Source organism: Lepidochelys kempii, chromosome 4 (assembly GCF_965140265.1).
Source record: "Lepidochelys kempii isolate rLepKem1 chromosome 4, rLepKem1.hap2, whole genome shotgun sequence".
Taxonomy (NCBI): domain Eukaryota; kingdom Metazoa; phylum Chordata; order Testudines; family Cheloniidae; genus Lepidochelys; species Lepidochelys kempii.
The window spans coordinates 105,716,909-105,733,147 of NC_133259.1; the positions used below are offsets into that span (position 1 = coordinate 105,716,909).

Here is a 16,239-nt window from a genome sequence, read left to right on the forward strand (position 1 = left end):
AGCTCTGGGTTTTCTTGTTCTGCAGGAGCTGCGCCTTGGTTCTTGTCAAGGAAAACTTAGCACATGTGACTCCATTTTGGTTTGGGGCCCACCATTGTCCAAAAACAAGCACATCATGCACCAGGAGGCCTGTTCCCTAGCTACTGCATTCCTGTGAAAATCCTCCTCCTTGTCTCCAGCCTGCCTTGACTCCCAGTATCTGTTCTTTGTCAGTCCCTAAACTCCCTATCTCCTGGCCTTTGATGTGAGGTCTCCCATCCTTGGGGGGGGGGGGGGGGAAGGGATAGCTCAGTGGTTTGAGCATTGGCCTGCTAAACCCAGGGTTGTGAGTTCAATCCTTGAGGGGGCCGTTTAGGGATCTGGAGCAAAAATTGGGGATTGGTCCTGCTTCAAGCAGGGGATTGGACTAGATGACCTCCTGAGGTCCCTTCCAACCCTAACCTTCTATGAATCTATGAATCCTGATAATAAAAGTTACTGATGCATGGCTTTAGGACCATGCTGTGTAATTAACATACTAGTTTAGCATGAGGAATGCACCAAGCAGGGATAGGTGGTAGATAAGAAAAGGGTTTGTTTATTGGCTAAGGTTTCCGCTGCACAAGGGCAACATGCTTTGCTAAAAAGTATATAACCTTTGTATAATCTGTATTCGGGGTCCCCTCCTGGTTAGCAGGGGGGCACTACGTTTCAGCATAATAAACTTAGTGTCTTTTGGGAACTCTGCAGTTGTGGACTTCGTTTATGTGCCTCAGCCTAGATTTGAACTGTGCATGACCTATCAGGTATAATTCGCAGCATTTGTCTGCGTTTCCTACCAGGTATAATTCGCAGCAGTTGTGTGCGTGTCCTCTCAGGTATAATTCGTAACATTCTCACAACTCTCATCATTTGCCACACTCAAAACAGGCTTTTCAAAAGTAGGGGAAGTCTACTCCTTAGACTGCAACAGGAACCATTTGAACTGGAACTGTATTTTAGTAGGTTTTATCCGATTTTTCTGTATCACTGCTCTTGAAGTGCGACATCCATATTTTCATGTGTTTATACTTTAAAAAGTTACCTTTTAAATTGATATTTTTCATACACATTGACTTACACAGACAGAAAGGGTGGTTTTGCACAGGTAGGCCTCACGGTGGGCCTACTCTGAAATTTGACTTCAGCACAGGAAAGTTTACGTGTGCAGCTGATCCCTTTGCACAAGCGTTGTTTTCCAATTTCAGTCACAAACAAGTTTTTACTGCTGTGGATGCCTATTTCACCTACAGAATCAATATAGCTGAGAGTGGATGAACTGCATTCTATTCCTTCTCAATCAAAATTCTTACTGAGTGCTCATTTATACAACCCCACTGAATATACGGGAGTTGCACAGATGTCACACAGAGCAGAATTTAGCCCCCACAACCTTTGTTACAAGTCATAGATATAAGAAAACCCAGCTGGTGTCTCAGGTGCCAGGTGGAGGTTATTCACTGTCAGATAAATATAGAAATCAGCTACCACAGAATGCCCTTCTGACGGTGACAGTGGCTTCTTTAAGTAGTACTGGTTCTGAAACTAGGGGGTGAAAAGCATCTCTCCCTGTGGTAAAAGTGCAGTCCTTGTGACTCCATAGGACCTCTGCTCCTTCTCAAATGTTACATACATATACACACACACCCCAGAAATTTAAAACAAGGCGTCACCCTCCACTAAAACAGCAAAGAAAAAAGGGATGTGGAAAATCCTACTCTCTTAGAATCATAGAATATCAGGGTTGGAAGGGACCTCAGAAGGTCATCTAGTCCAACCTCCTGCTCAAAGCAGGACCAATCCCCAATTTCTGCCCCAGATCCCTAAATGGCCCCCTCAAGGATTGAACTCACAACCCTGGGTTTAGCAGGCCAATGCTCAAACCACTGAGCTATCCCTCCCCCCTCTTCCTTGGTACTTAAGGATATGTCTAAACAGCAAAGAAAAACCTGCAGCTGGCCCATGACAACAGATTCAGGCTCATGGGACTCAGGCTTTGGGCTGAAATCCAGACTATAGGACCCTGCAGGGCCTGAGAGCCCAGAAGTCTACACAGCAATGAAACAGCCCCACCGCCCCGGCCCTGCAAGCCTGAGAGTCAACTGGTGAGGCCAGCCATGGGTTTTTCTTTGCTGTGTAGACGAGTAAGTGTGCCAAGTACATGCTATCTTGGACAACATATGGGCACAGAACACAAAGGGAAACGAGCAGGTAAAATACCATGTTTTTAAGGTTTCAGAGTGGTAGCCGTGTTAGTCTGTATCAGCAAGAAGAACGAGGAGTACTTGTGGCACCTTAGAGACTACAAATTTATTTGGGCATTAGCTTTCATGGGCTAAAATCCACTTCATGAGATGCATGCAGCGGAAAATACAGTAGGAAGATGTGTGTGTGTGTGTGTATATATATATATATATATATATATATAAATAAATCAATCTTCCTACTGTATTTTCCACTGCATGCATCTGATGAAGTGGGTTTTAGCCCATGAAAGCTTATGTCCAAATAAATTTGTTAGTCTCTAAGCTGCCACAAGTACTCCTCATGTTTTTAAGAGTATCTAACTATAGATCATTAGGTAGAGTCAAGCTGCCTGCACTTGTTAGTTTCACAAGCATATTATTCACGGTATTTATAAATTCAGCCAAGAGGAATTCCTGTTTGCTCTTTACTATTCATTGGCAGGAGACAAGTTGTAACAGAGCAGCAGCACATACGTTTATATTGTGTAAGGGAAAAAGACAAACTGCAGAGTATTATTATTTTAATAACTTGTGGAGTGATTATAGAAATGGCAGTATTCAGGACTCACTGTTTTCTTCTGTTGTTGGTGCTTGTTAATTTAGATCGGTAAAGAATAGCTAAATAATGTAACCATTTTCAGAATACCTATTCTTGTTTCAGTCTCATCATAGATGAATGGCTTCAATGCCACATGGCTGCCTGAACAGCTTCTTCACAGCGGGTACTTGAGTCTCAACAGAATGTTAAGTACGCAAAAATAAAGTTAGTATCCAAGATATCCAACTGCTTATTAGAAATGTGTAAGTTTGTTAGTATAGTACTAATGGCATTGCAAGAGTTTTTTGTTGTACTCTTTCCCATTATATGTAATACTGAAAAACTTCTCATAATGTTCTACACCATGTACATTTTATCTTGTAGAAAGTGATTTGGATGCAGACTTTACAAAAGATTAAGTTAAGGTCCTCTTCCTGCTTAAGAAATAAGACACTTTAGGCAAAAACTGTCCATTTCAGACTGACATTTATTGTTGCAAGTAGGCATGCCCAATACCTTAAATATACTCTTTAAATTTAAGAAATTGTTCACTAAAAACTGAAGCCATAGAACTTTATAAAGGTGGCTGCCTCAATCATATTTTAAACACCACAGTCCAGTAAATTCTACATTTAAGGCTTAGACATTTTAGTAAATCAAGGGAATTCCTGACATGCTACAATATGTACATCAACCCAAAATTATATAAAACAGTATACAAAGATTTTGGTTTTGGGATTAATAGTATTGCTTGGAATTATAAAATACAGCAATGTCTGAAATACTTAAACTGTAGGTTTCCTAAAAGCAACAATATTTGTAACAAAGGTTTTTCCCCCACCCCAGGTCCTAACCTTCCAGGACATCACTGAAGTAAAAATAATTTACCATATCACATAAGCCACAGATGTGAAAGATGAGTCTATATTTTAAACTGTGTAGCTTCAACATAAAAACAAATAAGTGGCAGGCAAACATGGGGTTGCAAGGAGTCCAATGACAGTGTTGCTGTACTCTACACATTGCAATCTATTTTCTGCCTTTGCTGGTCCACATTAAATAATGGAGAGCGTTTAAACTGAAATGTTGCAAGTGGGATGGCTCAACAACCAACACTCCAGTGTTTTCATCAATCAACAATGGCAGGGAACTACTTTGGTGTCAGTTAATATACTCCATTGACTTGTCATACATAGCGTTAGCCATCAATTCTAAACAAAACTATGTAGTATTTTGTTGTCATGATGGAACTACAGAATGCTACCTATGGAGTAAATATAGTACAGACAATTTTCCATAAGTTATTTAAATATACAAGTGATCCTTAAAAGGCTAAAGACCAAATTTCACCCAGGAATACATGTACATAACTCCCACTGAGGCCAAATGAAGTTGTGTACACATATGAGGGCAAAAATTTGCCCTAATTCTGATTAAACTAAGATGTGCTTTTTTGGTCCCCAACTCAAAAACCTTTGGAGTATTTTTCAAGTTTCAAAAATTGCAACTAATGCACTTTTTTAAATGCATGACCATTTTATTTGAATATTTTCCAACTCACTAGGCTATGAAAACCCATGGAATAACTTATGACATCTGTAAGCAGTAACACTGAATAGCATTTTACAATCAAAGAAAGAGAACATGCTGTGCTTCATTTCTAAAGCATATATAAAAAGGATCAGTTTATAATTGTATGTGCTCACATTTATATCCAACAATAAGCATTTTTTCTATGTTGTATTCAAAAGTAGTCTCAGCATATGTAAACTGTAAGTTTTCCCTTTAGTATGAATTCAGCCTATAAAAATACAGTATAGACAAATTCCTCTCATTCCCTGACATAAGGATTCACAATTTTGACACAAAAATTGTAAACTTTGATTACATTCAAAATACAATGCTTAAATCTTTACATTTTCAAGTTAAGTTTTGAGGTTTTGGCAGTCAAAGCCCTCGGTATATAGCAGAATTACATTATTGCAGAGCCTTTTGTGTAAAGTAGCGTACTAAATTACAGTCATTTACTTTCCTCTTATGTTGCTACCAGGAGGAAAAGAAAGGCTTCCTGCTATGAAAGGTCTGTGTGAATGCATTACTCAGATGAACAATTCGGCCCTGACTTCCAGTACTACTACGCTCCACAACCACGCGTGGCATCTGAACTAGCTGAATTGGACTTCTTCCATCTTTTAATGCCTGAGTGAGATTTAGTATCTGCAGAAATAAAATAAAACAAAGTAAGTGGTACCTAATGAAAATTTGATTGTTCAACCTGTTAGATGCTGCTCTTAAAAAAACAACCAACCAATCCCATAGGGTTCTGGTAATTCTATTTTCTCAGTTATCTTTCTCCTAAAGAATCACATTGTTTTTTAAACTGCAAGTAAAACAACATAAGATATTACTGGGCAGCTGAACGTTCCACTAATCTTTTCTCTTGAGAGCATACACACCAAACCCTGCCTTAAATACCTCTTGTGAAGCAAGTTCTTTCTGAACTACTGGAATAGGTTACAAATGCAGAAATGCTTTCAGGTCTACATAGTCTAGCACATCTCCAAAGAAACCCATATATTAAAACACAGGAGGGCCATCAACATTTTCTTAGCCTAGAAGTCTGCCAGCTAAAATTTTAGCTATGAAATGACTGTCTCACATCACAAGAGAATGATTACAGGCTAACTTAAAAACCCGTCTAAAATGCAGTTATCCTAGTTATTCTCTCATGTCTTTCATGAACCCTGGGAACCTTTGAAACAGAATAATTTTTTTTCTATTTTACGTTACAAGATGGAAAGTTTTAGGGCATCCAGACTATGCTGAACTTTTGTGATGCTATTATATAGCCTTTACACAGGTAAGTGTCTAAGCTTTTAGTTACATGGATCCCTGAACGATACATGGCTTAAAGGAAGAGAATGTCTCTTTATGCAGCAAGTAATGGCTAGACCTACTTGGTTTGTGCTGAATCCAATGACTCTTGTGAGTTAACAGACATTTTGGTGTAATTCTTGAAATATCTTCAGAAAATTGCTTAGAATACAAAAGGGTCTAAGAATTCTTAAGAGAATATGGTATTGAACAGTAAAATCTTAGCTGGATCTCTATTATTTTAAAAAAGGCTTTTCTAAACTAGAACTTGTCTTGATTCTAAATTATTTAACAAAAGAATTCTGCAAAACCTTTAATCAATTTTCAATGACAAGTTACCGGCGTGTCATGAGAAGGTTACTCATTGGAATCAGTTTGGTGCTTGATGAATACTTCCCAGCGATAAAACTCTGTGAAGAAGGGGATGTGACTTTCATATGTCCACACACCAAACTTCTTTCACAAGTTCTTTCAGAAACCAGGCCTAACAGTTCATTTTGACAAATATGCTTTTACTGGCTTTTTTGCCAGAAGAGCTACTTAATTTACCAGAACCATATTTGACTCAGCGAGCAGGAAAGCAGTATCAATGCCAGAGACTTCTGTGAAAAGGGGTCAGATTAACCCTGTACAATGCCACTGTAAAACTGAACATGCATAACTTCTGCATTGTTCAGACAGATCATGAGCTCAAGAAAATCAAATTCATAGAGTTTAAGGCCAGAAGGGACCACTAGATCATCCCATCTGACCTCCTATATATCACAGGCCCTTAAATTTCACCCAGCTATCCCTGTATTGAGCCTCATAACTGGTTTTTGGCTAAAGCATATCTTTCAGAAAGGCATCCAAGTCTTGATTTAACAACATCAAGGGATAGAGAATCTATCATTTCCCTTGGTAGTTTGTTCCAGTGATTAAATCACTCTCACTGTTCAGAGCGTATAACCTATTTCTAATTTGAAAATGTCTGGCTTCAGCTTCCAGTCATTGGTTCTTATTATGCCTTTCTTTGCTAGATTTAGGGGCCCTTTCTCTTCTCCCTGTGAAGGTACTTATACACTGTAATAAAGTCATCTCAATCTTCTTTTTGATAAAGAGTTCAATCTGTTTAGTTTAAGACTCTCACTACAAGGCAGTTTTCTTCAGTTTCAATCATTTTTATGGCATTTTGCTGTACCTGCTCCAGTTTTTCAACATTCTTTTAAAAATGCTGAACACAGAATTGAACAGAGTACTCCATTACGTCTCACCAATTCCTTATGTAGAGGTAAAACTCACTTCCCTACCTCCAAGGATTGCGTTAGACCTTTTTGCAATAGCATTGCATGGGAGCGCATGTTCAGTTGTTTGTCCACTATGACCCCTAAATCCTTTCCAGAGTCATTGCTTTCCAGGATACAGCCCCCCTTTCTGTAGATTTGGCCTGCATTCCTCATTCCTATAACTTTGCACTTGGCTGTATTAAAATCATTTTGTTTGACTGGGCCCACTTTACCAAGCAATCAAGATGGTTCTGCATTACTGGCCTTTTCCACCAGTCTGTGTGCCATCCATAAATTTGAATCAGCAGTGTTTTTATATTTACTTTCAGATCACTGACAAAAATGTTAACTAACATGAGGCCTAACACTGATCCCTGTGGAACCCCTCAAAAACTACCTCCATTCAATGATGATTCCCCAATGACAACTACTTTGAGATCTGTCAGTGAGCCAGTTCTAAATCCATTCAATGTGTGCTCTAGGTTTTACAGTGCCCCTTTTAAATAAAATGTTATACAGTACTAAGTCAAATGCGTCACAAAAGTCAAAGGTAACTGTATAGATGCAACATACTTAACCCCCAAACTCGTAAATCTCCTAAAAAAGAATCAAATCACCTTTCTTGACAAGACATACTTTCTGTCAAACCAAATCTTATGTTCAAGTCATACATTAATTAGCACACAGACTAGCATAGCACTTCAACTTAAAATAGTAACTTCAGTGGGAGATCTATTGGCTTACAAAGTTTTGACTAGATAGCTAATATAAAATGTAATATTCTAAAGTTATGGTGGCAGAGACTTCGGTCTCCAGGAGGGTTACTTGTATATTAAAAATAAACACCAAAGCGATCCGACCAACTAAAGATTGATGCAAAAATGAGAACCACCCGTTTGTTACATGCTAGAGAAGCCAGCTAAAAAAGAAGGTTGTCTAGTACTCCAGTGCAAGACCAGTGGAAAGAAATTATCCTTTTGATATTTCATTCAATAATTCTGGGAAGCAGGTTTATCTGTGTTTGCATAAACTGTTAAACTACTCAAACTGGAATTATTCACTGCTTATACATCATACTAAAAAGTATGCATTTTGATCAGAATTCAGTCTCAATAAAACCATTACATAGAATTCTATACTTTATGATTAAGTGCATTTCAGTTAAACTGCAATTCAATTTGTAAATCCCAAGGTGTAAGCATGTGGTACAACGAATGATTTGTAAGGAGTTCCTGTTGCTTTGTCACACACTTATGTGCTAGGTTTCACAAAACTGTCTTTCAAGAAATAAACATACAGTTAAGGTCAGGTGTTGTTTCCTCAGCATTCACATTTATCTCAGTTAACTGCTAGTTTAATTCAGCTTCTCAATTGCTGATTGAGCTGTATGCTGGTTTCTCTAAATACAGTTTATTAATCAAAGTTTTTCACTATATTTTGTTGAAAGTTCATAAAACCCTTTTACGAAGCTTTGATTTTGAATTATTATAGAGTTTGTTAGAGATCCTAAATTAATAGCATCAGAAATGGAATTTCTTTAGCTGTAAAACACAGACAGAAAGACCAACATCAATATAAGCTTCCTTGCTGCCTCCTTTCTATCCTAATGCATGAGAACAACCTCTAGGAATGAAACATTAAGTTCAGTCTTCATGGCCATTTGGCTAGATTTTTCAGAGATATTAATCACCCATAACTCCCTTTCAATTTAACAGCAGTTAGTTTCAGGTATATCTGAAAAATCAGGCAACTATTAAGAAATACAGCAACTATCTTAAATATCTTACTAAGTGGTAAAATTTTTTAAATGGGTCATGATAAGGAATTTAAAAATCAGCCATACCTGTCCCCTCATCACTGACATTTGGTTTTCAAAAGTAGCCTTGTCAAATCCTTTATCGGTCTTTATTCAAAATAAAAACAGAGCAGTTATTTTCAAAACATTTTACCATTCTTAAAACCAGATGTATTTGGAAAAACAATCTTATTCTAAGAATTTAACTGACCTTTTGTAAAATTTTAAAGTTTATGATTGAGACAAACCATAACTAGGAAGGAAATTCCAAGTACAAAAGCAATTATAAAATTAAGTGTAGTAGCTGTGTAAGATGACAGATTGGACTTGGACACTGTCAACATCAAAGTGAATTAGAAGTAGTTTCAGATACTACACCTGTCCCCAGTTCTCTCTTTTTGTAGTTTTGAAACTGCATTTTAAAATGTCTCTCACCTATTACTGTGTGAAAGAACCACACAGGGTGACCAATATAAGGGAAACCGGGAAGCAGACTATAAAATAGAGAGCTATAAACTGCACGAAGTAACTGAAAAAAGATTCTTTATTGTCTTTCAGTTTTAATTAATTAGGTATTACCTATAACAGTAAAAAGTTTCAGATACTGCATAAGTGGAATATTTCTGTTGACAGTACCCTTTAAGACATAAGAGGAACAGCATGAGCAGTAACTGTGCAAGCTTAAAATCACCTTTTCACAAATGTTACTCAACCCCAATGTGCAGAAACTACCTATATGGGAAAAAGGACAGGTCTGTCTCCAGATCCATTAAATCCTTCACATTTCTGCTGTGACTAACAATGGGTGCTAGTTAGTGCCAATTTTGATTGTGGTATTTTAATCATTTTAAGTCAGACAAATACAAAATTACATTAATGAATGTGTTTCAGGACTCTACTTTTCCAATCAGAATTGCATTTTTAGAAATGCAAGTTGTGCACAAACACACACCCCCACTATGGTCATCTGGAGCATTCAGCATGGTAAATGTTTATATTTTACAAGATTAGAATTTGTATAAGTCCCCTTTACTAAGATTACAGTTGTGTTCAATGCTTTAATAAACAGAGTAAAAGGAGGTGTGTGTGTGTATTCACAACAATATATAGTTTGAATATCTTAAAATGAAACTGACAAAACCTCTGTCTGGAAGCCCATTCATTAATGGAATGACACAGGTTTTAATATCGCTTTGAAGGCACATGTAAAATGAAATATTTTAAATATGTACCAGCTGGACTAATACCTGATATTACAGTGAGTGAAGCTTTTTCCCCAAGTTATTACTGTTTATTTCAAGTGCATGTTGCCAGGCATCTTAAGTGACAAATATATTTAAATGCATGTTTTAGTTATTAGTTTAGTGTTTTTTAATTGATTATATAAAATTTAAGTGTAACAAAGGAGGCTATTACCCATCAGTAAAGTTGATTACCAACAATTTCAAATCTTTCATGCACAATACAAGGCCATACATTTACAAAGGGGGATGTATGACTACTGTGTCAGCCTATGTACCCCTTTTGCCATCCTAACATTAGTGGTAAAGCATAAGTAGTATCACATATTGTGAAATAATTAAGTAAAGTAATACAAGTTTCTAAGTTAACTTTTAACAATTAAGTTTTCCTTCCACATATACTACTCAACTAACTATCCCTTCTCAATTAAAAATTAATTCTGATTCACCTTGAACAGTTCATAAAGATCTTCACAAAGATCCTGTACAAAGTTCATGTCAGAAATACGAGGGAGAATCAAATCTCTGGTCTCTTGGGAAAAAGGAACTTTTGCTTGAGAAAGCCAAGCCCAATGAAATGGATCTAATGGGAAAAACAGTTCAATTTCTTGATTAATTAACAGGTAGAAGTTAGAATCAAATGATCTGCTACGGGCAGAAATCTTAGGAAATAACTTGCTATTCGGTATCAAAACATGAAACCATTTGTCAGTCAGCAGTTACCAAAGGTTATTTACATATATAATATTCCCAAATTTGTTTGCCACTATTACATTCACTGTGTTTGCCTGTAATTACAAGTTAAATTTGATTGCTGTAAAGGCTTTAGTTTTTAAGAGACTACAGAAGACATTTTAAAAGGTTATTAGGGTCACAACAAATATTTACTAGAACAAATAAAAATTAAAAAGGTTAATTGTTCCAAAATAAAAGTCCCTACTTTCCCCCCATCTCCCCATCAGTTATATAGTTTGTCTTGGAGTGTCTTGTCTTTGATCAAATAAAACTACTTCCAGATAGTTGATTTGATTTAAAAATATAATCTATAATTTTTAAGTAAAGATCAATCTTAACTTACTAAGACATTTTCTAAAAAATAGCTTGAAAAATAAAAATTATTAACTATAACAAGGGTCTTTTCTCAATCCTATAATCTGTGAAAGAACATAAGATGAAGTTTATGTACATTATATAATGCTTTTTAGTTAGAGAAAAGCAGCTCTGCATCCCAGAGCTAAGGCTTTTGAACCACACTGAGATAGATATTTTATTTTTAGAAGTAGTATTGCACCAATCTTGTCCAACTTAAAGAAGTTTATATGCTGAGATTAATAAAATTTATACCGAACAGAAAAATAGTAATGCTCTTTAATTTTAGTATCACAATACAGTGGATTCCACTTATTAACAACATCTCAGTTCTCAGCAAAAAATTACATTAACTGGAAGTTGCCCATAAGCAGAAGGCAGGTTTGCAGGGCTGCAGCTAGGGAAGGAAGCACTGGAACATACCTTCCATGGCTGCAGACCCGCACGCCAGCCTGCAGCCAGTGCCTGGCACATTCCTTCCCTGGCTGAAGCTCTGCAAGCCTGCCTGTGGTCAGGGCCTGGCACATCCCAGTGTTTCCTTCCTTGGCTGCAGCCTCACAAGTCTGCCTGCCTTTCTTCCAAAAAGTGTTAATAAGCAGCATGCCCGAGGCCAATAGCCAAATCCCATTAGGGATCAACTCTCAGCAAAATGTTGCTCTTAACCAAAACTTAAGATTGGTATTGGTATTAACCAGCATCCACTGTACTTAAGTTTGCTGTCCCAGGTAAAGGTTACCTTAACCTCCGTACAACAGAATAAGGCTGAAGTTATATGTCACTTTGTATTTGTCTACTAATTTCAATAAGCATTACAAAAGGATGAAGAATAGTTTGTTTTGTAATAGGAAGAAATAGGACCATTCCCATTTATAGAAATAATCTGGGAATTTTAGCACTCAAGAGAAATTCTATGATAGCAAGCAGAAAGTGCACATGAAAGATACATCCCTAAATCCCTTCCAACCCCACATATCTAAGTAGGTATTCATATTAATGCATCCTATTAGTCACCATCCATTACTGGTGGGGTGAAAAACCAGCTAGTGAGTGACTATGAAGCACAAACACATTCCAAAAACAGTAAAAAGCCACTCAGTATTTGCTTATTTTCTTGAGGGAAAAAATACACCATTATTCAATAAAAACAAAAGTTAATATGGTGAAAATATTGTAAGTATTCTCAAATACCACCTGAAGACAATTATTCCCTCAAACTGAAGATTAAAGAACTCAATACTCACATGCTCTCCACTCGTCAGGATGTTTAAAGGGAAAAGCTAAACCATTATCAATTGCAGCAATTTTAATAACAGGTTCTTTACTAGTAGTCCATTGGATATCCTAGGATAAGAACATTTTCAAGTTACTAGTAATTGAAATATCGATAAGGTTTTCACAAAATTAAGTATACAGTAAACTGCATTATTATTTTTTTAATATAGCGGGTTTAGCAACACCACAAGTGCTTTAGACTGAACAAAAAAAATAAAATAAAATGAAGGCATTAAGTGGGAGTACTCAAAACGAAGGCCAAACGTCAGGTGCATACGGTTTGGATCCATTTATTCACTTCTGTAAACAGTATAAATGACCAAAAGCAGCTACATCAAGACAGCCTGAAGATCTAATTTAAATCAACAAAACCAAGATTAAGTATTAGATGAACAGAGCATATCAGTAAAGTAGCTAAGATACTGCATTTATGTGCAAGCAGACAACTTTATTGTTGAAGCACATGTGCTACAAAATGTTGCTTCTACTTATTTAGTTTAGTTAAATACGAAGTTCATTAATGGTTTTATCCAGGTCACTCTGTAATTTAATTTGACCAGACGGATATAGCTACATATTTCACCAGGAGTATACTCTATCACATTCCTAGTTAAGGCACACTGTGCATCAGCATTCCAGCTACACTGTTCAAATTTTATGAGTCAACTGACTAGTTTTGAAAAAAAAAATTCTTCTTACCTTATCTGAAAGATCAATATCATCAGCTTGCTTTTCATACCTGACTAACCAGTTATCATTGCCCCTGTCTTCAAAAAGGGAAACAAAAGTTGTTGTGGGGACGTGCAAGTCTTTTACAATTAGCTGATCTTAAAATAATGTTGTAAAACAATTTGTTTCTATCATAAACTGAAGATATTTATTAGAAGGACAAGGGAAAATATTCACAAAAATATTTTTCCATCAAAATACACGTGTTTTAGAGTTTGTTAAAAAAAACTAGTATTAGATTAACTGGAAAGATGTAAATTTTTTCATGTAATTAATTCAAATTTTGTGTAGAGTCATGCACTAGTAGTTCAGCTTCTCTTACTAGCTGAGCAAACATGTAATATCAGGAACGTCAGCAGAATTCATTTTAACCTGTTTTCCCAGAATAAGTTGGCTATGTTGTGTATGTTCTCGCCAACCAAGTCTGGGGGAGGAGGAGGACGGAAGTGTCAGTAGCAGCAGCAGAAATTTGGCTCTGGGCTGCTGGTGGGGAAAGGGCAAGGCCCTCCTCCAAGATTATCCATGTTTTAACAAATTTAGCTAAGCACACAAAGGGGAAAGGTCTATTTCTGAGGGAATTCTGTGCCACTGCACAAGCACAGAATTAACGTCCCTTGCAGATTCCTCCCCCCCCCGAATATCAATTGATTCTGACGGGGAGGCAAAGGAAGCTGCAATTACACCTTTCGCCCACCCAGGGCTGATGTTGTGCTAAAGAGAGGGCAGCTGGCTCATGGGCCGGAGCAGCCAGCCACAGAGAGGGAGATTCATAGATTCATAGATACTAAGGTCAGAAGGGACCATTATGATCATCTAGTCGGACCTCCTGCACAATGCAGGCCACAGAATCTCACCCACCCACTCCTGCGAAAAACCTCTCACCTATGTCTGAACTACTGAAGTCCTCAAATCGTGGTTTAAAGACTTCAAGGAGCAGAGAATCCTCCAGCAAGTGACCCGTGCCCCATGCTACAGAAGATGTCAGAGACTGTCTTCCTCACAGCACTCTGCCCACAGGGCCAGGTGGAGGCAGCACAGGACATGGTGGGGAGGACAGAGCAGGTCACACAGTGCTGCTGGGGGGGGACACACAAACTGGGGTGGGGGTACAGGAGCTAGTGGGGTGACAACATTGAGCCAGGGGATGAACATTGAGCCAGGGGGTGCAGGGCCACCTGGGGACAGGGGGAGTGGGAGTGGCTGAGTGGGGCTTCAGTGATACATATGGACAAGGGCAGAGGTGCATGACTGAATGGGAAAGGCTAGGGGTCAACCACGGTCTGCACGGAGGAGGCTCCCCAAATCCCTTCCATCGCCACGCCCCCTACCCCACTACCCAAAAAGCCCAAAACAAAAACACAACCCTCCAGGTTCACTCCCAGACCCCCTCCCAGCAATTACTTCCTTCTCCCCTCGGTTCTTCCATTGGCCCTGACTCCCCGAAGCTATGCACTGCTTCTGAGGGGTGCAGGAAATACATTTATTTATTGTAGTTTAAATGAATTATTACTCAAAGTTCTGTATTAATATAACTAATAAGGAATCTATTTGTCAAAAAACATTTCCTGAGTCTTTTTTGCTGACATGTAACAAAACAGACAACAAGTATGTCTGTATTTTGAAATGTTACCAAAATAATTGAAACTGGCATGATTATATTGTATTTTGACAAATAAAATATGCACAATTTTACAATATTGTGCACAGAATTTTTAATTTGTTGGTGTACAATTTCACCAGGAGTAAAGGTCTACCCAAAGATGCTGAGAGGAGGGGAATAGAAGACAATCTTCATTCCTAAGAGGATATTCTCTACCAGGAAAACACAATGGTACGTTGTAAATTCTTTCACAGGGTCTGCTGGATTTTGTGGGGACAGAGGGGTGGTGTATTTAGATTCTTCATAGATTTGGATAAGCATCCAAACTTTGAACATTTTACTGTTCCACTATTGCTAGTTTTGTACATAATTTGGTTGTGTGGATGCTGCTTTACATGTTTGGTTTTTAACTTATTCTCTTAAAGTAATATGGCGCAGATCATGAAAAATCTGTAAAAGTCTGGAGACACTGAGATCAAGCTTGGAAACTGGCTGCCAAACCGTAACAGTGACCAGAAAGCACAATGATATCTTTATCATCGTACTTTCTTCCTTCAGGGAGTTTAAAGTGATATGCATCCTCAACAGACTTTCCATGAGATATCCTCAACCGGCTTTCCTGCTACATTCCTAATTGCGCGGGGTGGGTGGGGAGAGGAAGGAAAGAGGAAATTGCAGTGGTAGGACCTGTAGAAGAGCAAAAGAAGGAACCCACTACTGGCAAAGCAGTGGAGGAAATGTCCATACCAACTACCTTCACACTCATGAGGAAACTGGACTCCTACATAGCCAGCAACAGAACATCAGCCTCCAGCTACAGAAAAGGAAGTTTGGCCAGCATGAGATGCTGAGGGCCAAAGTTCCAGGGCTTGCTCATGCTGAATAGGACCAGTTCTGAAGTGATATGCAACTGGGCTGCCATCTTCTTCCACTCAGCAGAAAGATCTGGCAGCAGATATTGCTCCTCTTCCTAGTTAAGTGGTCTTGAAACCCCAGTGTGTCCCTCACAGCTTGGCTACGATATGGAAAGTGGAAGGTAAGGGCACATATCCTGGGAGACTTCCCTCTGCTAGTAATGGAAGAGAAACCAGAGAGCAAATATCCCCAACTCACATCGAAAGGCTAATCGCTGGCTGGGGTTGTGTGCTTGATTTGCTACATATTGCTCTAGCCCTCAGTGTGCCTTACAAAAGCCAAAAACTGCTTAAATGGCTGCTATGATACTTGATACATTTCAAAGACAAAACTTTTGTAGCTTCAACGGATTTCACAAGTTCATCTGCAAAGGAGTTTCAGATTTGTGAAAAGTATGTGAAATGCATTAGAAGAATGTTACTTTCACTCAGCACTATTTTCTGACTCGAATGAGCAAGCAGATATAAACTGGGGGACAGTATGTTAGATACCTGTGTTTCTGATGACATAATCTAAAACAACCAATCTCTCAAACTGTGACTGAAATTGTTTCCTAGTATTCTCAGGTAAAGGATCAGTTTCAAATTTCCTGAGCCAGTACTCAGCTTCTTTATATCCTTCAACGAACAGCTGGAAGGAGCCAACCTGCAATTTTAA

At 38.1% G+C, this 16,239-nt stretch overlaps 1 protein-coding gene across 2 annotated transcripts in view; it reads right to left on the reverse strand.

The window, feature by feature from the left end:
- Nucleotides 1-3,271: 3,271 nt before the first annotated feature.
- PI4K2B (phosphatidylinositol 4-kinase type 2 beta) overlaps nucleotides 3,272-16,239 on the reverse strand; it is a 35,632-nt gene continuing 22,664 nt past the window's right edge. Inside the window, exons 5-10 of one of the 2 annotated variants that reach the window (XM_073342368.1) lie at nucleotides 16,074-16,227; nucleotides 13,038-13,105; nucleotides 12,308-12,407; nucleotides 10,427-10,560; nucleotides 8,785-8,844; nucleotides 3,272-5,019 (exon numbers count right to left, since the gene is read on the reverse strand). In XM_073342368.1, the coding sequence (XP_073198469.1) occupies nucleotides 4,846-5,019; nucleotides 8,785-8,844; nucleotides 10,427-10,560; nucleotides 12,308-12,407; nucleotides 13,038-13,105; nucleotides 16,074-16,227 (690 nt within the window). In that variant the 3' untranslated portion in view covers nucleotides 3,272-4,845. The remainder of the gene's footprint in view (nucleotides 5,020-8,784; nucleotides 8,845-10,426; nucleotides 10,561-12,307; nucleotides 12,408-13,037; nucleotides 13,106-16,073; nucleotides 16,228-16,239) is intronic. The other variant, XM_073342369.1, reaches the window with a different exon arrangement.